General features: G+C 36.3%; 1 protein-coding gene across 1 annotated transcript in view; it reads right to left on the reverse strand.

Annotated features, from left to right (window-relative positions):
* ADAD1 (adenosine deaminase domain containing 1) overlaps positions 1-11,914 on the reverse strand; it is a 42,203-nt gene extending 30,289 nt beyond the window's left edge. Inside the window, exons 1-5 of the mRNA XM_081813120.1 lie at positions 11,783-11,914; positions 11,174-11,353; positions 10,216-10,404; positions 7,654-7,821; positions 1,190-1,258 (exon numbers count right to left, since the gene is read on the reverse strand). Coding sequence (XP_081669246.1) covers positions 1,190-1,258; positions 7,654-7,821; positions 10,216-10,404; positions 11,174-11,353; positions 11,783-11,906 — 730 coding nt within the window. The 5' untranslated portion in view covers positions 11,907-11,914. The remainder of the gene's footprint in view (positions 1-1,189; positions 1,259-7,653; positions 7,822-10,215; positions 10,405-11,173; positions 11,354-11,782) is intronic.
* Positions 11,915-24,947: the final 13,033 nt, after the last annotated feature.

Below are 24,947 nucleotides of genomic sequence, written 5' to 3' on the forward strand. Positions count from 1 at the left end.
ATACTGTTAACCACATCTTCTTTCTTCCTCACAGACTGATGTGTTTTCTCAGATATCAGAAATTTCCCATATTGTTGGTCATTGACCAAGATTCTGTCCTACTATTCATTGAAATTGCCCACAGAGGCTGAAAAGACAGACTAGAGCCCTCTCCCATATTCAGGGATGATTATTGCTGGATTCATCCCTCACTTCCCTTCTTTTCATCAATTCTTATGACTGTTAGATCAAATTACTATATTAAACTTTGGTAAATTTTGCCATTTGAATAGGCCTATTTTCCCTGGTTTGGGCCTTTTACTCCAAACAAGCTCACAAATGTGCACAGTTTTTCTCTGCTTTAGAAAGATAATGTAAATTAAAAAAAAAAATGGACAAACCAAGTCTGAATAGGCAAAGTTGATTTTTAAACCCTAATCTCCAGACCTAGAAGAGAAAGAAAGGCTCATTTTCCTTTTATTTCTGTAAGTATTCTAAACTTTGAAGTCTGAAGTGTTAACTACTATGTAAGCCACATAGAAATAATTTCCTGACTTTCAGAGGCTTCATAATCCGATAGGAAAAGTATACAAATACCACCACACAATGTCGAATATGACAAAGTGTTATAATAAAAGGTTACTATTTAGGAAGCATCTACTGGCACTGATTTAAGTATTTTACATGTATGAATTCATTTAATCCTCATAATTATGCTATGAAATAATTATTGTTATGGCCATTTTATAGATGAAAATTTAAGGTACATGCAGAAGTAGCTGATTGTAGACCATACAATTAGTAACTGCAATTGTAGTTGTAGTTTTCTTGAGCTTGAGCGACAAATAACTGCCATTAAAAGTAAACAGATTTAAAATAAATGTCCCAACCATTAAGCACCAGAAAGCCATCGGTTTTCATTAATGACAAGCCTACCAAAGCAAAGCATTCTCAAAAGAGCAGCTATATGAAACTGATGAACCACCTCCTTTCTAGAAAAAAAGCCGTTTCTTCAATCTTTCCTCTCCCTTCCTTCTCTTTTTTAGCACAGTACAGAAGGAAATTCTCCTCCTTGTAGAAGTGTGACAGGTTTGAATGATAAAATACTAATGTAGATATTCATACCTAAGCATATTTTAATTATATGTTGAATTATAATTTTTTATTGGGTTACTCTTCTAAAAAAGAACATCATAAAGGACTTTCCTACCATAATGTACTTTTGAGACATATACTGGTTCAGGTGAAACAACAGGTTCTGCAGGGATAGGAGGAGGACCTGTAAAAAAACAAAACAAAACAAAAGCAACATAAATAAACATGAAACTTCAATGTTCCAAAGAACAAGTATTTTACTATTCTATAATCAATAGCAATCTTAGAATGATTATTTTTTCTGTATAGTTCTGCCAACTCCAGGCCATCAAAAACCCATTAGCTCAGCCTTGATAAATGTCTTTTCTATACTGAAATTATACACAGTTATGGACTTCCTGACCTTATGCTGCTATATAGTTTTTGTTGTCATAGATGCCACATTCCAAAAAGCATTTAGAATGAAACCTTGTTTTAAATGCTCATGAACAATTTTCTATTTACAGTAATAATATGCAAAATACTTAAAATTAATATCCTATCAAAATTTAATAAGTAAAAGTTATCGTTTTTTCCTAGGGGGATACTACATTCAGTTTTCAAAGCTTTTAGTCTCATTCTTTGCAATGGCTTTCCAATTTAGATCCCGGGTTAGGGTATCCAGGAAAAACAAAAAAAGAACATGACATTAAACCAAAAAAACAAAACAAAAAAGAACAGAAAAGTTTAAATGCAGAGTTTCCAAGAGCAAACGTTCAACTAAATTAGTATCTTTCAAGAATCATTCATAAGAACAAAGGAAGCAAAAAATACTGCTATTCCGGACTTAATTCTGAGTAAGACAAAATACTGACTGAATACGTCAGAATTAGCAAGGAAAGACTGGCAATGTCATCTTGTGGCTCATGTTAGTTAAGCAAAGGCTAACTATAGTTAGATATATACACTCTGGACTTTAAATAAGCAGAACTTTAAAAACTCAGAGAAAGATGGATTTTTTCCATTTGCTCAAGAGAGTTGGGCTCAGGTAGAATGAAAACCAAAAATATTAAATCCTGTTCATCAAGCACAAATAGTTTCAATAAAGAAAATATGACTGCACATGTTGGCCTGCATTTTAAAGTACCATGCACAAATAGGCAAAATAATCTTGAAAAAGAACAAAGTTGAAGGACTCACATTTCCTATTTCAAAACTTAATACAAAGTGACAATAAATCAAAACAGTATGATAATAGCATAAAGACAGATACCTAGACCAATGGGATAGAGAACCCAGAAATAAATTCTCACATATTTTCTCAAATGATTCTTGACAAGGGGGCCAGTATCATTCATTCAAAGGGCGAAAGGGCAGTCTTTTCAATAAATGATGCTGGAAAAACTAGATATCCACATGCAAAAGATTGAAGATGGACCCCTACCTAACCCCATATACAAAAATTAACTCAATATGCATCAAACACCCAAACATAACGGTGAAAACCATGAAACACTTAGAAGAAAACAGGAGAAAAGCTTGATGATGACACCGGATTTGGCAATAACTGCCTGGATAGGACACTAAAAGTACAGGCAACAAAGAAAAAATTGCAACTTCATCAATATTAAATACTTTTGTGAATCAAAAACCACTACTGAGTAAAAACGCAAATCACAAAAAGGGAGAAAATACTGGCACATCACGTATTTAATAAGGGATTGATATCCAGAATACACAGTAGCCTTCCCCTTATCTGAGGGGATTAGTTCCACCACAGATAATACCAAATCCTATATATGATGTTTTTTCCTATACATATGTCCAACTGATAAAGTTTAATTTAGAAATTAGGCACAATAAGAGATTAACAATTATAGAACATGTATAATGTAATAAAAATTATATGAACATAGTCTCTCTCTCTCTCAAAATATATGATTGTACTGTACTCACCCTTCTTGTGATGATGTGAGATTTTAAAGTGTGATGAGATGAAGTGAAGTGAATGGCATAGGCACTGTGACAGTGTTAGGCTACTATTAACCTTCTGATATGTCAGAAGGAGGATCATCTGCTTCCAGACCACAGCTGACCACAGGTAACTGAAGCCGTGGAAAGTGAAGCCGTGAATAAGGAAGGAATTACTATAGAGAGGACTCCTAAAACTCAACAAAAAAAAACCCAATAACCCCTCTCAAAAATGGGGAAATGAATTATCACATTTCTCTGAAGATACACAAATGGCACATGAGAAAATGCTCACCATTATTAATCATTAGGAAAATGCAAGTCAAAGCCACAATGAGATGCCACATCATACCCAGCAGAATGGCTACTATCAAAAAAAAGGAAAAAATAACAAGTGTTGGTGAGGATGTGGAAAAACTGGAACCCTTGTGCACTATAAGTAAGAATGTAAAATGGTGTAGCCATTATGGAAAACAATATGGCAGTTCTTAAAAAAAAAAATTAAATATAAAATTACCAAATGATCCAGCAATTCCACTTCTGGGTATGAAACCCAAAGAATTGAAACCAGAATGTCATAGCTATCTGTACACCCACATTAATAGGGGCATTATTCACAATAGCCAAAAGTTGAAGCAATCCAAGTATCCATCAATGGATGAATGGATAAAAAAAATGTGGTATATACATAAAATAGAATATTATTCAATCTTAAAAAGGAAGGAAATTCTGGCACATGCTGCAATGTAGATAAACTTTAAGGACATTATAAGTGAAAAAAGCCAGCCATAAAAAGACAAATACTGTATGATTCCACTTTGCAATACCTATAGTCAAATTCATACAGACAGATAGTAGAATGGTAATTGCCAGGAACTTGGTGTGAGGGGGGAGAGGGGAAGATGAGGAATAATTGTTTAATGGGTATAGAATTTCAGTTTTGCAAGATGAAGAGAGTTCTGGATATTGGATACACAACATAGTGAATGTACTTCACACTAAACCGTACATTTAAAATGGTTAAGATATTAAAATTTGTTTTATATATATGCATTACAAAATTCTATTTGACTACACTAAAAACTTTTTAAATGATTTTTTAAAAAGGAGTATTGAAATAAACTTAGAACCAGATTTTTTTTTTTTTTTTAAGATTTTATTTATTTGACAGAGAGAGACACAGCAAGAGAGGGAACACAAGCAGGGGGAGTGGGAGAGAGAGAAGCAGGCTTTCCGCCGCCAAGCAGGGAGCCCGATGCGGGGCTTGATCCCAGGACCCTGAGATCATGACCTGAGCCGAAGGCAGACACTTAACAACTGAGCCACTCAGGTGTCCCTAGAACCAGATTCTTAAATCACTGTGTCAAAAAGTGTTAGATTTTCTGGGTGCCTGGCAAGCTCAGTCAGTAGAGCATGCAACTCAATCTCAGGGTCATTGAGTTCATGCCCCATGTTGGGCATGGAGCTTACTTCAAATAAAAATTAAAAAAAAAAAAAAAAAAGTTTTTTTTTTAAAGTGTTAAGATTTTCAAAACTTAACGAAGTATCATTAATAACACTATCCTTGAAAAAATTAGAGCCAGAAGCTTTGTATAATTAAAAAAATAAGATTATACTTTAAGAACATCATGTAAAAATATGAAAAGATATACATGGAAAATAATTTTGATGAGTTCAAAATTTTGAAAAAATTAAAAATAAGTTTTTTAAGTTTTATGTTATAAATCAATAGATCAGAGATATAAGGCTCACAGCAAAGAAAAGGAATACTCAGCTCTTATCTTCCATATCCCTTCACAAGAAAAATAAATCTTTAAACTCAGCTGTTTAGGACATTTTAAAGAATGTAAAGAAAAAGGTGATCTAATTGAATTATTAAATTAAATTATTACTAGGCTCTGTAAGAAAAAATACATTATTAAAAAAACCTTTAATCATAATTAAGGTACTACTGGCACTCTTTGAGAAAACAATGGTGAATATAAAAAGGGGCATCAGTGGAGATGGGGAAGTACTACCTTAATTTTCACAGAGAAGGCAGAAGATAGATATTTAGAAACTAAAAACTGTAGCCCATCAGGCAAAACATTTGCTAGCCCTAGTTAAGCATTTTAAAGACCCTTAGGGAAAAAGTATTTATCATTAGAAGCCAATCATAAACATCCTTTTCTGACAATTAAATTAGATGCTTGGGAAATTCTGTAGACATGTTTTAATGTAATTTCAACAAAGCATTTTAGTTTCTTGAGGGTAGAGGACAGATCTTGATTTTTGATTCCCAATACCTACCACAGTCCTTGGAACACAGCGCATCCTGAAAATATAGATATCCTGATTCTAGCATTCTACAGTTGGAAGGAACCTGGGAAAATATTGCTGGGGATATACCTAGGTGGGTTAATAGCTGATAAGATAATCACATATAAAGAATTTCCATTAATATACTGAAGGAATGCCTTAAGAATATTATTTGTCACCGGTTCTGCATTTCACATTAATTTGTTAAAGACTCTGGAAAGGCAAAAGCATATCTATAAAAGAAATAAGTCACTCATCACACTAAGCTCCAGGTGAGTAGGATTTGTTCACCCAGAGGATAAATCAGTGTGAGACTGAATAAATGAATGATGAACAAATATGAATATTGGTAAAGATAGCAAAATTATCAAGTGATAAAATCAAAACTCAAAATTATCAAAATTGAATTCGTATCAGAAAGATAAATTTCTAGGTTAAAATCAGTACAGACCCTCCAAATATTTAAAAGAAAAAACAAAGAAAACATTATCCACAGGACAAAAGGAAAAAAAAAAACATAACATGACGCTTATCATTCATAATAAAGGCAAATGTTAAATTTTTTATTGAAGTATTTTTTATGTCAAAAAATCTAATTTTTAAATGTTATTACGTTATGTTAGTCACCATACATCATTAGTTTTTGATGTAGTGATCCACGATTCATTGTTTACATTAACAACCAATTTTATGCACAATAGAAAATTATTAAAAGCAAAACAGGATAAAGATATTAAACAAACTCAAAAGGTAACTAAAAGTAGCACTGTGAGAATTAAAAAAAATTTCAAGACCAAAAACATATATAACATATATAAAATATGCAAGATTAAAAAGAAATAACTTTATACTGATTTTAAAAATTTCTTATACTCTCTAACAAAATGAAATCACTGCATCATTGCTTTTTATAGGTCAAATAACATGTAAGAATCAACATATTTCAATAAAATAAAGATAATGACATTTATATTGCCAGCATGTATAAGATAAAATCATACCTAGCCCTGAAAAATTAATCTGAAAAATAGTGAACAGAAAATAACATGAAAATGAACAAAATACTTTCCTAAGTACTTAATACAAAATATGACAAACTATTTGAAAACAATAAAAAAAAAACTACAATCAAAACTCACATGTACCAAAATAAATCATTTTTCATTACTAAATGGTTTTAATTAAACAACAAAAATAAAAGGCCATGAAATAAGAGTTAAACTTAAAGAACAAAATGAGCTTAAGTATTACAAAAGAAAAAATGAATAGACTAAAAACAAAAAAAAGCAATAGTACAATAAAAGTGATGATTTGAGTTTAAAAAGAATGAATTTATCATCGCTGCTTAAATCAAATTTGTTTTTTTAAAGTTAACTTATTTACGGATAAACCTAAATGTAATCTACCATTAAGTGACCACTGACAAAAACTGCTTATTATGCTAACACGTATATAAAATGGTAACATATTCCTCAAACTGATTAATATTTAATAAAAGTTACTAATCATTTTATTACTAATTATTCACCAAGCACTGGTTTAGAGCTTTGCATGCATTATTTATTTAATCCTAAGAACAGCCACAGGAGGTAGTTACTATCAGAGTCACCATTTTTTATTAATTATTTTTTTAATGTCCCCATGTTTTAAATGATGAAACAGGTTTAGAAAGCAAATAACTTGCCTATCCAGGGTCAATATTTCAACCTGAGCAATCTAATTCTGGAGTTTAATTAACCTAATTTGCTATGTTGCTTTAGGCCATTATTTTCTCAAGTAGCTTTATCATTACTGAATTTAATATAGATAGGCAAACTTAACAAAAATTAAACGCACAGTATTAAGAGCATAGTAAGAATCCAGTAAATTACAGAGAAAATCAAGTTTCTAGATGTGAAGCTATTGAGAATCTGACAAATTATGAGACAATTCAGTCAACATGTTTATAGCTTATGGTGCTGAAACTACAAGAGCATTTTTTTCTTTTATATAAAACTTTTTAAATTTTTTTATTCTTTTCTTTGCTATTTTTATTTTAAATTCCAGTACAATTAATATACAGTATTATATAACTTCAAGTGTACTTCATATAGTGTTCAACAATTCCATACATTACTCAGTACTCATCACCATAAATGTACTTTTAATCCCCTCTATGAGAGCATTTTAACTAATATTAACATGTCAGCAATCAGATAGCAATGGAAAGAAATAAATTCTGCTACTTCTATCTTGCAGTTGCCACGTTAACTCTTCATTAACAAATCCTTCAGGTGATTCCTTCTGGAAAAAGATACATTTTAAAAATACTTTATAATCAAGAGTATTTACCTGCTGTTTCTAAAATTCTTGGTTCAGGTTCATCCAATTGTAGAAGCTCATCGAGAGCTAATTTCGCTGCATTGGATCTAGACTCCTTTTTATTTTGTCCCAGTCCAGTCTTATATTGAATACCATCCACCACAGCACAAAAAGCAAAATATGGTCCCATGACATTTCCTTGAAAAAGAAGTCAGAAGGAATGCTGCAATAATTCACAGTATGATCTTGCAAGTGACATTTGATAGAGAAAAATATCCCAGTACAAAAATTGTGGACAACCATCTTGGCCTATCAGTTTTGTGTTTTGTTTTTTAGAGCCAATGCAGGTTAAAAGTAACTCTGGGTGAGCCCCTGAACCAGTTCTGAGGAACCGGTCAAGCAGCCAGGTTAGCTCCAGATTCAGCATGAACAGTAGGGACAGCTTTAGAGTACAGATCATACATGGAGCAACAGTGTCTTGTATAATGAAGCCTGGCAATAGTAAGCATCCAAATACCTACTGAATGACCAATGAGAGGTAAAATGTGGAGCCTCTGGTAATAGCTCTCTCTTTTTGAAATTCAATACCAATAAAGTTGAATTTCTCCCACCTTCTGAGTGCTCTGATACTCTTATATAAGTTCCAGAATAAAAGGGATCCCTTTGCAGAAATCTTGTGAACCTATCAGGGAGTTATGGTTAGCAATTCACACCACCACAGCCTTAAGGACAAGTGGAGGGGAGAGAATCCACAAGGAAAACTGAAACATAATAAAGAAGATATGCTAAAGAATTAAACTCAATGTCCAGCCACCCAAAATTCCTAGAAGGATTACCTTTACATAATTACTTTTACCTAGTTTTCATTTTTGCCTAATGAAAAATGAAATGGAATCATCTAAATTTATAGGGCAAAAATTTTTCCAGTTTAAGTTTTACTATTTGGTAATTTAGACTTTAGAAGGCCTTTAGTTAACTTAAGATTCTACTCTGGTTATGGATGTCTAGGTACAATATCACTCCACATAAGCCTCGTCATCATCATCATCATTTTCTCACATATTACACTAACTTCTGTGTTTTTAAAGATGTACATCGAGGTTTTACAAGCAATTCCTGACTGCATCTGAGTAAACTGCTTTCCTCTCACTATCTATGACTTCAGTTTCCCAAGTTCCTTTCTTATGATCACCTAGGTTCCAATCCAAATTTACAAAACCTGAGAATATTTTGTATTTTTAACTAATGGCCCAGATGATTCTTACGTGCGAGATATCATCCATCAAATTTATTAAGAACTCTGTATCAGAGTGCTGAGCTTTTAAAGCTTCATCCTATCATACTTCAGATTCTCCAACTTTAGTACGTATTTAAGTCACCTATAGAGTTGTTAAAATACTGATAACTCTGGTCTCATCACTAAACCTACTGATTCAGATTATTCAACTAGTACTATGCACACAAAGTGAATACCATTACTAATCAATGGATTGTGTTTTTGAGTAGCTTTTGCTCAGATCAATAAAGATTTGCCCTTACACATTTTTTTTTCTTACTGTGACCAACAGTTTACATTTTTCAGAATAGTCTGAAAAGAATGAGGGAAAACTACTGACACAAAAATTAAGTCCACAGTATTGATTATGAAGTAATCCAACCTATAGTGATTGGACCTAGAAAAACTCCACCTTATATATTAAGACTCTATCTTTATCATCTGTTTACTGTTATTTCCTCCAAAAGAACAGACTGGAAATTTGACTTCACTATGACAATCTTAGCTAAAATCTCAAAAGCTTTAAATTCTTTTACAAGGATGCCTTGAGACCCATATTGGCAAAAGTTAGCAATGGTAAAACTTAAAAACCCAAACTACTTGATAATGTCTTTGTATACACACACACACATATATTTGTGCACATATATATTTAAGGACTGTGTTTCTTTGCCTCTCATACTTTTACCCTCTCCATGTCTATTAAAAGCACTTATTATCTCATCCCTCCACTTTCCTAAAGTTCTCTCTAATCACTGGTCATGAGGTAAGGAGATTAGAGGCTGCTTTTTGCATTTTATTTGATCTGTACTATTGTAGCCTTCTACAGGTTGGGGGGTGGTTTAAGAGAGAATGGAAAAATAGTCACAGACAATTCTGCAGATGGAGTATCAATCATGTAAGTGCTATTTTCACCTCTAAACCTTGAATTTCAGAAGCTAAATTAGACCATAATTTTGTTAGGTGTCATCATCACATTAGATAATCGTAGTCCAAATATTCAACAACTCTTCAAAAGCATGTTTAGTCTACAAGTACTTACACCTGAAAATAATCCACGAGGCTGATGGGATTTCAACTAGCCATACACAAAAAATTAAAATTTGACTGTAAAAATTTTGTACATGTAAGTTATTTGCAGAAAAATATGAATCTAAAAATTTCTGAAGTATACTTGTCGAAACATACCAGTAGTTACCTAACCCCAAATTCTGTAAATATAGAAAATAATCAAATTTAGTACTATTTATATGCTCTGCTTTTAACAGGAAAATATCTTCTAGTACTGTAATAACCAGACACAACTTTGCACTTGCCTGTTGTTACGGTTTCCTTAAGGTCAAGGTGAACCCGCTGCATTTGTGAAAACTGGTGCAAAGCTGACACAGGATTTATCTCTCCACATTTGTATTTCATTATGAATTCCTTAGGTATTTTTTTTGGAGGAAGGACAGGATTTGAAACAGATGAAAGACCTTTGGAAAGCAATGGTTCTGGAAAATTACCTAAAAATATATGGTTATAGTTGTCAGTTCTGTAAAATTAAAAAAAAAAAAGCTAAAGTACTAAATTCTCCTCTAAAATGGAAGATTGTCCCTGATACAGCTAGTTATATGTGTTCTTCATTACAAGTAATTTTCTACTAAAAAATTTTGGCACACATGATGAGTGTAACCTGTTGATGCATATACCTTTTTGGAGTACGAGAACCATTTTTGCAAAGAAATGCTATCATTGTCCTAACATGAAGTGATATCAAGAATCACAGAATTTTAATGATGTCAAGGTCTTCAGAGGCTCTCAAAGCCTTTTTTTTTTTTAACACATTACGTCACTAAGGCCTGGACTAAAGATGCAGACCTGGGACTAAGATCAATTTCTGTTTTCTATTCACTATTTTATCTTACTTTTCACACTGAATTCAACTGAATTTAAGTGTTTGTCCCTGCTTTATACTTATGCTAAGCGATATGTGGAGTAGAAACCAGGGTAAGTCCAGTCCCTTCCCTGAAAGGACCAACACAACCTCACCTCAAAAAGGCAAGACAGGCTTGAAGCGGTTGAACAGTTAGTAAAGAATGAGCAGCGAGGAAAAGGATTTCCACGGGCCTCTTACAGTGTTCAGAGTCAAATCGGAATTCCAAACGAGACACAGCCACTGGTAAATGTATATATATCTAGGCAACATTTAAACTGGAGGCTCAACAGTACTTATTGGCCATCCTTGAATCTTCAAGAACGAAGGCATTATTGCAAATGAAAAAGAAGTCATACCCGTCACTTGCGTCACCCTGGAAGCCATATTCGACAGGCTGTAACTTTCTGAAGAATATCTTGTGGGTGCAGTTACCGTCTGGGTTGATGGCTGAACTGGCAAGTTCTTTTTCAGCATTTGAGCAAAGCTAGGGACCCGGGAACTCTGAAACCGGGCATTGTTGCCAGACATTTTCTCACCTACAAATCATAAGAAAATTGGCAGAAAACAAAAAAGTACTAGATAAAAATACTTACTCTGAAATTAAAAATATACAAATTTCCATAAATGGCTTAAACACACTCCCACGACATACAGCTAAATCTCTTTAACTGACGTCATGACTTTGTGACTAGAGTTTTAACAGGCTCGTCCCTCCTATATCCCTTCCAAAGCACTGCTACAGAAGGGTAAAGGGTCAAAGCGGTTCACGGGGAAAGCTCTTACAACTACTCGGGGGTCAAGGAAAAAGAGAAAAAGAAAACCGAAAAACACGAGACCCTCAGCGGCCCGGTTCCCAGCCCAACTCCCACCCACCAAAATTGTCCTTCCTGCCCCGTAGGCCGGAGACCGAGCCCCACCCTCGGGGCTCCCCGGCCCCAGCCGCCGACGCCGTTGCTTCCTCCTACCGGCCTCAACCTCTGGCTGCGGGGGGCTCTGCGCGAGAGCCACGCGCCCAGAGCTGCGTCTTTCAAAAGCCTCCTCGTGGCGTCCCTGCAGTCCCCGAACTAACACCCCCACGCCAAGCCTCATCCAATCACCAACCGTCTCCGCAGCCGGGGTTTTGGGCCTGCGCTCACGCTAGCGCCGCGCAGCGCCCCCGAGGCTACGTGGGCCAGGCGGGCTCCGCAGGCGCGCTCTGCGGCCTGCGTCAACAAGCGGAGAGACGTCGGACGCCACGCGCGCGCGTTCGAGGCCCCGTGACGCCGACCTTGTCCTCTGAGCGCGGATGCTCGGGCTTACTGCGGCCGTCACTGTCACAGAAGTCGGGTTAAAGTTGCGCAGTGTGGCCTGTTCACTGTCCTACCAAGTGCCGTCCACATCCCCCTAACCGCCGTCCTCAACAAAGCACTGTGTTGGGACCTCCTTATCCAGGATGCTTGGAGGCTGTGCTCCGGGAGCCAGTGTGTGGGTGGTTTCAAGGAAGCCTTTGGCTCAAACCCTGGTTAGACTCTGAGAAGGCCCCTGTGGACAAGGTTTGGCCTCAACCGTGTCTTTAATGTTTACAGAAAAAAACCACCTTGGACTCCTGCATAAGTTTCACTGGTGGAGCCAAACAATGAACAATCATGAAAACAGGTGGGGACGTTGAGAGCTAATGATGACAAACCCATTGTGGGTGTTTTCGGTTCTTGGCACTCGTGAAAGTTGGAGACCCTAATGGAGGTGTTAGCTGACAGATGGTTAAATGTATATGTATTTTCTTATGAAGGCAATTGGTTTTCTTGTTTATACACATTATGATGTTGTAGACAAGATTTCGATATGTGCTAGGTCAGTCTTGGCCTTAGCCCAAATCCGAGGGAGCTGATTTTATTAAAGAAAATAACCTCAGTCACTTGTTGATGTGTATTCACTTTGTAGAGACTCAAGCCCTCCCCTTTTCCTCAAGGAGAATATTAAAACAAGACCACACTACATCTATGACTAATTAATTATGTTCTGGCTAATACCTGATTCAGGTTCTCTTTAGTAAATTGCTGATCAAGTTTGGCTTGTAGGGACGCCTGGGTGGCTCAGTCGGTTAAGCGTCTGCCTTCGGCTCAGGTCATGATCCCGGGGTCCTGGGATCAAGTCCCACATCGGGCTCCCTGCTCCGCGGGGAGCCTGCTTCTCCCTCTGCCTCTGCCTCTCTCTCTCTCTATCTCTCATGAATAAATAAATAAAATCTTTAAAAAAAAAAAAAAGTTTGGCTTGTAACCCGGAAGGAACTCAAGGAATTGAGTGATAGCATTATAACAATATATAAATGCCCCCCTACTTTTTTATGCAGGTAAGATTTCCCAAGGGTTAAATTGTTTTAAAGGAAAAAGGGAAAGGGAAAGAAAACAATAGAGTTGATAGTATTCTACCTCATTACAGCAAGAACTAATATCCACCCACAAACACATGGGCTAATTGGAAGAAAAAAATAGCTTCGTTCCTCTCATTAAGCAATGCATTTTCAATAAACACTTGTTTTTCTTTAGTGATTATTGAAGCGTATTGACATGTTCCTTTGATCAAATGCCCATTAATAATTGTAATGAAACCCAAAGCAGAATTTTTTTTTCCTTAACATCTGGAGACTTTTGCTTACAGGAAATTAAAAAATTCAAATGCTGTTGCCAAGAAGTATGATAGGGATGATGAATAAAACCTCTGCGTACGAAAATATACAATTACATTAGGATCAAATTTGAGGAGGGACCTGGAATGAAAATAGAAGCTCAAGAAGTAAAAGGAATAGGTAAAAATTACTCTTAAAGATAAAGTGGGTATATACACAATGTTTTATTTTGAAATAATTTTAGATTTACAGAATTGTAAAGATAACACAAAGAGTTCGCCTACCCTTCCATCCAGTTTTCCCTAATGTTAATATCATACATAACCACTGCACAATTATCAAAACTAAGAAATTGGCATTAGTAGATTACTAACTATACTATACACTTCATTTGGATTTCACCAGTTTTTCATTTAATGTCCATTTTCTGTTCCATGATTCAGTCCAGGATATCACATTGCACTTAGTGGTCACATCTTAGTCATCTGTCTCATAAAGTAGTTTTTCAGTCTTTCCTTGTGTTCATGACCTTGCCACTTCTGAAGAGTAATGGTAGGGTATTTTGTAGCATGGTTCTCAGTATTGGTTTGCCTGATGTTTTCTGGTGGTTATACAAGAGTTAAGGGTGTTGGGGAGATGACTGCATAGATGAAGTGCCCTTCTCATAGCATATCAGGGAGTACATGATGTCAGCAACTATTGGTAATATTAACCTTGATGACTTGGTTAAGGCTGTCAGGTTTCTCCACTGTAAAGTTACTGTTTTTTCCTTTTCTGGACTGTTTTTGGTAAAGGATTCCATCCTACACAGAAGGGGAAGGAAATAGAGAACCACCTACTGGAGAGAGGAGTATCACAGAATTTATGGGCATATATTAAAGCCACCATATTAATAAATATTTTGAGGAAGATAATTTGAGGTTATGCAAATATCCTGCTTCACCCTGGAGTTTCACTAATTTTCATTCATCTTTGGATCTTGCCTGAAGCAGTTATTACTGTGGGTTTTTTTTTTAAATATGCTTTCTGAGTTAAATTTCTTTTTAATTGAGATATGATTGACATAAATTAGTTTCAGATATACAGTGTAATGATTTGTTAAGTGTATATAATGTGAATTGATTGCCATAAGTCTAGTTACATCCATCCCATAATTTTTTTCTTTTTTGTGATAAAAACTTTCAAGATCTACTTTCTTAGCAACTTTTAAAAACAAGCATATTTCAGAGACATAGCAGATCGAGTTCTAGACCACTACAATAAAGTGAATATCAATATAAAGCAAGTCAAATGAATTTTTGGTTTCCAGTGCATATAAAAGTAATATTTACACTATACTATAGTCTATTAAGTGTGCAATAGCATTGTGTCTAAAAACACAATGTACATACCTTAATTTAAAAAATACTTTGTTGGGCGCCTGGGTGGCTCAGTTGGTTAAGCGACTGCCTTCAGCTCAGGTCATGATCCCGGAGTCCTGGGATCGAGTCCTGCATTGGGCTCCCTGCTCGCCAGGGAGTCTGCTTCTCCCTCTCACCCTACCCCTCTTGTGCTCTCTCTCTCTCTCTCTGTTTCAAATAAATAAAATAAAATCTTTAAAAAAAAATACTTTGTTGCTAAAAAATGCTACCACCAACTGAGGAGTAATCTTTTGGCTGGTGGAGAGTTTTGCCTTAATGTTGATGACTGCTGACTGATCAGGATGGTGTTGCTGAAGGTTCACCGGCTGTGGCAGTTTCTTTAAGGCAACAATGAAGTTCCTTGCATCAGTATTTTTCCTTTCACTAATGATGTTTCTGGAGCACACAGTGCTTCTTGAAACCATTTTACTAACACAAATTCTTTGAAATTTGGAGTCAATCCTCCAAACCCTGTTGCTGCTTTATCAACTTAGTTTATGTAACATTTTAGGTCTTTTGTTGTCATTTCAACACTCTTTACAACATGTTCACCAGGTTAGGTTCCTTCTCAAGAAAATACTTTCTTTGTTCATCCATAAGAAGCAACTCCTCATCCATTCAAGCTTTATCAATGAGATTGCAGCAATTCAGTCACATCTTCAGTTTCCACTTCTTTTTTTTTTTTTTTTAAGATTTTATTTATTTATTCATGAGAGAGAGAGAGAGGCAGAGGGAGAAGCAGGCTCCCAAGGAGCAGGGAGCCCGATGCGGGACTCGATCCCAGGACCCTGAGATCATGACCTGAGCCGAAGGCAGATGCTTAACCATCTGAGCCACCCAGGCGCCCTTCAGTTTCCACTTCTAATTCTAGTTCTTTTATTATTTCCACCACATCTGCAGTTACTTCTTCCAAACTCCTATTAATATTGATGTTTTGACCTCTTCCCATGAATCATGGATATCCTTAATGGCATCTAGAATGGTGAATCCTTTCCAGGGGGGTTCCATTTATTTTGCCCAGATCCATCAGGAGAATCCTATCTATGGCAGCTCTGGCCTTACAAATGGATTTCTCAATAAGACGTGGAAGTTGAAATGAATCCTTGATCCATGAGCTGCAGAATGGATGTTTTGTTAGCAAAAATGACATTAATTTTATTATATATCTCCATCAGAATTCTGGGGTGATCAAGTGCATTGCCAATGAGCAGTGCTATTTTGAAAGGATCATCTTTCTGAGCTGTAAGTCTCCATAATGAGTTTAAAACATCCAGTAGACCATTTTATAAACAGATGTGCTGTCATTCAGGCTTTGTTGTTCCATTGATAGAGCAGGCAGAGTAGAGTTGGGACAGTTCTTAAGGGCCCTAGGATTTTCAAAATAGCAAATGAGCATTGGCTTCTATTTAAAGTCACCAGCCGTAGTAGCCCCTAACAAGAGAGTCAGCCTGTCCTCTGAAGCTGTGAAGCCAGGCATTGACCTCTCTAGCTCTGAAATTCCTGGATGGCATCTTTTTCCAACAGAAGGCTGTTTTGTTTACAATTGAAAATCTGTTTAGTGTAGCCATCTTCATTAATGATCTTAGCTAGATCTCCTGGATAACTTGCTGTAGCTTCCACATCAGCACTGCTGCTTCGCCTTGTTCTTTTATGTGATGAAGATGGCTTCTCTCTTTAAACTTTATGAACCACCTCTTCTACAGTTTCCTCAGTTCTCACAACCTTTGTAAAATCAGAGAGTTAGGGCCTTGCTCTAGATTAGGCTTTGCCTTAAAGGAATGCTGTGGTTTGATTTTTCTATCCAGACCACTAAAACTTTCTCCATATCAGCAATCAGGCTGTGTTGCTTTCTTACCATTGGTGTATTCACTGGAATAGCACTTTTAATTTCCTTCAAGAACTTCTCATTTGCATTCACAGCTTGTGTCTTAAGGAACAGGGAGATCTGAGGAGAGGGAGAGAGATGGTGGAGTGGCTAGTCAATGATGCAGTCAGAATATACACATTTATCAATTAAGTTTGCCATCTTAGATGGGTGCAGTTTTTGGCACCCTGAAACAATTATAATAATAACATCAAAGATTGCTGATTCGAGGTCACCACTATAAGTATAGTAATAATGAAAAAGTTTAGAATACTGTGAGAATTGTCAAAATGAAACATGAGACTCAAAATGAGCAAATGCTATTGGAAAAATGGTGCCAATAGACTTGCTTGATGCAGGGTTGCCACAAACCATCAATTTGTAAAAAAAAAACAAAAACAAAAACACATTATCTGTAAAGCACAATAAAGTGAAGTGCAATATAAAGAAGTATATCTGTATCAAAGTTGGGAAGCATTTTTGGAGTAAGGTGCTTTAAAAAGCACAGAAAGAGAGCAAGTGCTATCAAGAGTGACAGCAAGTAGACCCTTGCCAGGTCATTAGGTGTATATGCAGTGGTCTACATATGTGGAGTGATGTCAGGAGGTTGATGGAAACAAAGCTTGGGCTCTCAGAATAAATACAGGTAGACCTGACGGTCATCAAGTCAAATGGCAAGTGAAATGGTACAGGATAGATTTATAAATTTGTAAATTTGTGAACTAATTCTCTTCGATTAGCTCCTTTCCCCAGGCTTCATGTTTCTATTATGAGGAGATTCCACCAGAATAATAACCTAGTTTTTCTCCCAACACTTTGTTTACTCCTCCCCAGAAGTTAATCTCTTTTGTGCTCTGGAGACAGGAAAATAAACTCAGCCCCTTCCTCTCTTTTCACCTTTTGAAGCTAGCCTGCCTGGAAGGAGGATGCAAATCTGATTTCCTCTGTTGTGCATGCTGTAAGGGGAAAGCTGAATTTGTCCAGCTTGCATTAATATAGTAAGTTTGTGTATTTAGAGAGCATTAGCAACCCCATTTGGCCACACCACTAGCCACATTTTCCAATTTAGATTCTTTAATTAAGCAATAAAGCTGACTTTTTTTTTTAACCTCCGTATCTCTGATATCTGTGTGTTTCAATGAATTCCAGCCTTTGAAGAGGAGGAAGTCAATATTTATTAATCTTGAGCATCAAACATGAAGAGTAATAGTTTTCTGTTTAAATAATTTTTCTTTATTACTATGGTCTCCTGTTAACAGAATGAAAATTAACCTACCTTACAATGAAAGAAAGTTGATGCCCATGGGTTTCACTAGTTGTATCACTACTCAGATGCAGTTGTACTTATACCAGTGGAATAGATTACTGAAGATTCAGTGATTCCTTGGTCTGGGAGAGATCGGCTGGGGTGCTGCCCTATAGGATGTAGTAGATGTTCTAAACTAGTGATCCGCATCTCACACTATACCTCCTATAAACAGAATACATGAGACCAATAACTGAGTGTTTAAAGAGGAAGTGTCTCCTCTCACTATTACACCTAACAAGCTCCTTCAAAATCTATGCTTTCTGTCCAGTTCTGCTGTCAAGAACTCTTAGTATCCAAGGGAGGAATGTTTCTACTGGGAATTCAACAATGGTCTTATTAAATTAGAATCTGAGGCTGCCACCTAGTTACTTGGGTTTGCAAGTGCAAACTGGTTGAACTAGTAAAAAGGTGTGGTTATAGTGACTAATTCTAATCATTGCAGGAAATAGGGTTGCTGCTACACAGTGGAGGCAAAGAGAAATGGAGATGGCTCCATGGTGAAAAGTCTCTTAGTGCCCCTAAATTAGTAGCAGAGTAGAGCAACTTTATGTATTTCCATTACGCTCAGATCTCTCAGAAACAAAAATCAGATTATGTTGGAAGATATTCTAATGGGTCTCCCGCATTTCTGCATTTCTTGCAAGCACATTTAACTGCTCTTTGTTCAGGACTAAATTTTCAAGGATATTTGTATAGCAAACAACCTTGGAAAACAGAGATAGTATCTACCCCATGTGCAAAGAGTAGATTTGCTTATAGCCCTGAAAGATACAGTGTTTCCTCTGTCATTAAAATATTAGATTTCCCTTAGTTCAGAATTTTTCTACGTAACAAACCCCACTGTGTATGCAGCATTCATCTGGACCCATACATGCTACCTCCATGTGATCTGGACAAGTAGAACTATACAGACATGCAGATGTCCATGCTGTGAATAATAAAGTCCTTAGTCTCTGACCCAGGAGTCTCATGTCTTCTGCAAACATCCATGAAACTGGGGCAGATTACTTTAAAGCTTTCAAGCAGAATAAAATCTCAAACCCTTCACAGTTCTTGACAGATTATTCCCCTGAATAAGGAGCCTTAATCATCTGAGATAGTAGTGGAAGGCAATAGACATGGAATGGTGTACAAGAAGTAAATGACAAATTCTAACAACAATCGTATGGCCAATGCAGAAATGAGGGTTAAACCATCTATTTTTCTGCCATGGATGTTTTATGTATTAAATACTGTGGCAAAAATTTAAAAGTTATCTTTAAAACTTTAGTACTTATTCATATATGAAGTAAAACAATAATACCAAGCATTTACTGGGTAACAGGTACTATGTTGTTTATCAATTTTCCTCCCAATGAAGTAGACGATAATATGCCTATTTTGCAGATGAAGAAATAAATTGAGACTCAGGGGCCAGGTAACTTGACCAAGGTTAATTTTCATCAGGGCTTTAGAAGTAGTCTTCTTAGTGAGGTATTCATTAAATATCCTATCTGATATTTTAATCCCTTTCTCTATAAATACCATATGTCTCCCTCTCTGCTTTATCATCTTTTTTTTTTCTTTTAAGCTTTTAAATTCCAGTTAACACAGTGCAATATTAGTTTCAGGTGTACAATGTAGTGATTCAACACTTCCATACTACACCCAGTGCTCATCACAACAAGTGCACTTCTTAATCCCCATCACCTATTTAAACCATCCTCCTACCTACCTCCCCTCTGGTAACCATCAGTTCTCTATAGTTAAGAGTCTGTTTCTTGCTTTGCCTCTTTTCCCCCCTTTGCTCATTTGTTTCTTCAATTCCACATATGAGTGAAATCCTATGTATTTGTCTTTCTCTGACTTATTTTGCTTAGCATAATACTCTCTAGCTCCATCCACATCATTGAAATTAGCAAGATTCCATTATTTTTTATGGCTGATTAATATTCCATTGTATATACCGCATATTCTTTATCCATTCATCAGTTGATGGACACTTGGGCTGTTTCTGTAATTTTGCTATTGTGGATAATGTTGCTATAAACATCAAGGTGCATGTATCCCTTTGAATCAGTATTTTTGTATTCTTTGGGTAAATACCCAGTAGTGCAATTGCTGGATCATAGGGTAGCTCTATTTTTAACTTTTTGAAGAACCTCCATGCTGTTTTCCACAGCAGCTGCACCAGTTTGCATTCCCACCAACAGTGCAAGAGGGTTCTCCTTTCTCCATATCCACACTAACATCTGTTGTTTTCCTGAGTTGTTCATTTTAGCCATTCTGACCAGTGTGAGGTGGTATATCTCATTGTGGTTTTGATTTGTATTTCCCTGATGATGAGTGGTGTTGAGTATTTCTCATGTGTCTGTTAGCCATTTGTATGTCTTCTTTGGAGAAATGTCCGTACATGTCTTCTGCACATTTCTTGACTGGATTTTTGGGTTTTGGGTGTTGAATTTGGTAAGTTCTTTATAGATTTTGGATAGTAGCCCTTGATCTGATATGTCATTTGCAAATATCTTCTCCCATTCCGTAGGTTGTCTTTTAGTTTTGTTGATGTTTCCTTTGCTGTGCAGAAGCTTTTTATCTTGGTGAAATCCCAATAGTTTATTTTTGCTTTTGTTTCCCTCGCCTCCTGAGATATGTCTAGTAGAAAGTTGCTGTGGCTGAGATCAAAGAAGTTGCTGCCTTCATTTTGCTCTAGGATTTTGATGGATTCCTTTCTCATATTTAGGGCTTTCATCCATTTTGAATTTATTTTTGTGTGTGGTGTAAGAAAGTGGTCCAGTTTCATTCTTCTGCATGTTGCCATCCAGTTTTCCCAACACCATTTGTTGAAGAGACTGTCTTTTTTCCATTGGACATTCTTTCCTGCTTTGTCGAAGATTAGTTGACCATAGAGTTGAGGGTCCATTTCTGGGCTCTCTATTCTGTTCCACTGATCTGTGTGTCTATTTTTGTGCCAGTACCATACTGTCTTGGTGATTACAACTTTGTAATACAGCTTGAAGTCTGGAATTGTGATACCTCCAGCTTTGGTTTTCTTTTCAACATTACTTTTGCTATTCAGGGTCTTTTCTGGTTTCATACAAATTTTAGATTTGTTTGTTCTAGCTCTGTGAAAAAAGCTGGTGTAATTTTGATAGGGATTGCATTGAACGTGTAGATTGCTTTGGGTAGTTATAGACATTTTAACAACATTTGTTCTTCCAGTCCATGAGCATGGAATGCTTTTCCATTTCTTTGTGTCTTCCTCAGTTTCTCTCATAAGTGTTTTAGTTTTCAGAGTACAGATCTTTTACCTCTTTGTTTAGGTTTATTCCTAGGTATCTTATTGTTTTGGGTGCAATTGTAAGCAGGATCAATTTCTTGATTTCGCTTTCTGTTGCTTCATTACTGGTGTATAGAAATGCAACAGACTTCTGTGCATTGATTTTAGATTCTGCACCTTTGCTGAATTCAGTTCTAGCAATGTTTTAGCGCAATCTTTCCGGTCGGGTTTTCTACCTAGAGTATAAAGTCGTCTGTGAAGAGTGAAAATTTGACTTCTTCCTTGCCAATTTGCATGTCTTCTTTCTTTTTGTTGTCTGATTGCTGAGGCTAGGACTTCCAATACTATGTTGAACAACAGTGGTGAGAGTCCACATACCTGTCATGTTCCTGACCTTAAGGGAAAAGCTCTCAGTTTTTCCCCATTGAGGATGATATTAGCTGTGGGTCTTTCATATATGGCCTTTACAATGTTGAGGTATGTTCCCTCTATCCCTACACTATGGAGGATTTATATCAAGAAAGGATGCTCTATTGGGGCACCTGGGTGGCTCAGCGGGTTAAGCGTCTGCCTTTGGCTCAGGTCAAGATCCCAGGGTCCTGGGATTGAGCCCATATCGGGCTCCCTGCTCAGCAGGGAGTCTGCTTCTCCCTCTGCCTCTGCTGCTCCCCCTGCTTGTGCTCTCCTGCTCTCTCTCTGTCAAATAAATAAATAAAATCTTAAAAAAGAAAGATGCTGTATTTTGTTAAATGCTTTTTCTGCATCTATTGAGAGGATCATATTGTTCTTATCCTTTCTTTTGTTAATGTGGTGAATCACATTGATGGACTTGTGGATGTTGAACCACCCCTGCAGCCCAGGAATAAAACCCATTTGGTTGTGGTGAATAATCCTTTTAATGTACTGTTGGATCTGATTGACTAGTATCTTGTTGAGAATTTCTGCATCCATGTTCATCAAGGATATTGGTCTGTAATTCTATTTAGTGGGGTCTTTGGTTTCGGGATCAAGGTAATGCTGGCCTCATAGAAAGAGTTTGGAAGTTTTCATTCCATTTCCATTTTTTGGAACAATTTCAGAAGAATAAGTATTAATTCTTATTTAAATGTTTGGTAGAATTCACCTGGGAAGCCATCCAGCCCTGGACTCTTGTTTGTTGGAAGATTTTGAATTACTGATTCAATTTCTTTCCTGGTTATGGGTCTCTTCAGGTTTTCTATTTCTTCCTGTTTCAGTTTTGGTAGTTTTTATGTTTCTAGGAGTTTATCCATTTCTTCCAGATTGCCTAATTTGTTGGCATATAACTGCTCATAATGATTTCTTATAATTATATTTCTTTGGTGTTGGTTGTGATCTCTCCTCTTTCAATCATGTTTTTATTTATTTGGGTCCTTTCTCTCTCTCTCCCTCTCTCTTTGAGAAGTCTGGCTAGGTGTTTATCAATCTTCTTAATTCTTTCAAAGAAACAGCTCCTAGTTTCATTGATCTGTTCTACTGTTGTTTTTTTTTTATTTTTGTATCATTGATTTCTGCTCTAATCATTATTATTTCCCTTCTCCTGCTGGATTTAGGCTCTATTTGCTTTTCTTTTTCCACCTCCTTTAAGTGTAAGGTCAGGTTGTGTATTTGAGACTTTTCTTCCTTCTATAGGAAGGCCTATATTGCAATATACTTCCCTCTTAGGACTACCTTTGCTGCATCCCAAAGGTTTTCGACTGTCACGTTTTCATTTTCATTTGCTTCCATTTTTTTTTTTAATTCTTTAATTTCCTGGTTGACCCATTCATTCTTTAGTAGGATGTTTTTTAACCTCCATGTATTTGTGGTTCTTCCAAATTTTTTCTTGTGATTGACTTCAAGTTTCATAGCATTGTGGTCTGAAAATATGCATGGTATGATCTCAGTCTTTTTTTTACCAGGTGAGGCATGATTTGTGACCTAGTATGTGATCTATTCTGGAGAATGTTCCATGTGCACTTGAAAAGAATATGTATTCTGCCGCTTTAGGATGAAATGCTCTGAATATATCTTTTAAGTCCATCTGGTCCAGTGTGTCATTCAAAGTCTTTGTTTTCTTGATCTTCTGCTTAGATGATCTGTCTATTGCTGTGAGTGCGGTGTTAAAGTCCCCTACTATTATTATATTATTATCAATGAGTTTAAGTTTGTTATTGATTTATATATTTGGCTGCTCCCAGGTTAGGGGCATAAATATTTATAATTGTTAGATCTTCTTGTTGGATAGGTACTTTTATTATGATATAGTGTCATCCTTCATCTCTTATTACAGTCTTTGGTTTAAAATCTAGTTTTTCTGATGTAAGTATGGTTACTCCAGCTTTCTTTTGATGTCCATTAGCATGATAAATTGTTCTCCACCCCCTCACTTTCAATCTGGATGTGTTTTTGCATCTAAAATGAGTCTCTTGTAAGCAACATATTGATGAGTCTTGTTTTTTTTAATCCATTCTGATACCCTGTGTCTTTTGATTGGAGCATTTAGTCCATTTACACTGAGTAATTACTGAAAGATATGAATTCAGTGCTATTGTATTGTCTGTAAAGTTGTTGTTCCTGTAGATTTTCTCTGTTCTTTTCTAGTCTTTGTTACTTTTGGTTTCTCTTTCCTGCTCAAAAGGTCCCCTTTAATATTTCTTGCAGGGCTGGTTTAGTGTTCATGAACTCCTTTAGTTGTTTGTCTTGGAAACTCCTCATTTCTCCTTCTATCCTGAATGATGGCCTTGCTGGTAAAGTATTCTTGGCTGCCTATTTTTCCCATTTAGCACGCTGAATATATCATGCCAGTCCTTTCTGGCCTGCCAGGTCTCTGTGGACAGGTCTACTGCCAGCCTTATGTTTCTACCATTGTACGTTAAGGACCTTTTTTCCCTAGCTGCTTTCAGAATTCTCTATCTTTGTATTTTGCAAGTTTCACTATGATATGTCATGGTGTTGACCTCTTTTTGTTGATTTTGAGGGGAGTTCTCTGTACCTCTTGGACTTGAATGCCTGTTTTCCCCCTTGACTAGGGAAGTTCTCAGCTATAATTTCTTCAAATAAGCCTTCTGCTCCTTTTCCCCACTCTTCTTCTTCTGTGACTCCTATGATATGGATATTATTATTTTTTTTATGGAATCACTGCGTTCCCTGAGTCTATCTTTGTGATCTAATAGTTTTCTTTCCCTCTTCTGTTCAGCTTCATTATTTTCCATAATTTTATCCTCTATATCACCTATTCTCGTCTCTGCCTCTTTAATCCTCATTGTGATTATACTGTCTGTTTTTCATCTTAGTTATAGCATTTTTTATTTCAGCCTGACTAGTTTTTAGGTCTTTTGTCTCTGCAGCAAGGGTTTCTCTGGTGTCTTCTATGCTTCTTTCAAGCCCAGCTAGTAGTCTTATGACTTTTGATCTAAATTCTTGTTCAGATATATTGCTTATATCTGCTTTGAGCAAGTCCCTAGGTATGATATCTTCCTGATCTTTTTGGGGGGAGAGTTCCTCTATCTTTGTCATTTTGGCTAAGTTTCTACCTTTTGCATGTTATGAAAGCTTGTTATGTTTCCTGCACCTTAGAGTAATGCTATATTAAAAAGAGGTCCTACACTGTCTAGGGCCTGGCACTTCAGGAAGTGTTTCTGGTGTATGCTGTGTGCACTCTGCTATTGGGTTTTGGCTGCTCTTTCCCACTGGTCC

The sequence above is a fragment of the Leptonychotes weddellii genome, chromosome 2 (assembly GCF_054177405.1).
Source record: "Leptonychotes weddellii isolate Sample4059 chromosome 2, ASM5417740v2, whole genome shotgun sequence".
Classification (NCBI taxonomy): Eukaryota; Metazoa; Chordata; class Mammalia; order Carnivora; family Phocidae; genus Leptonychotes; species Leptonychotes weddellii.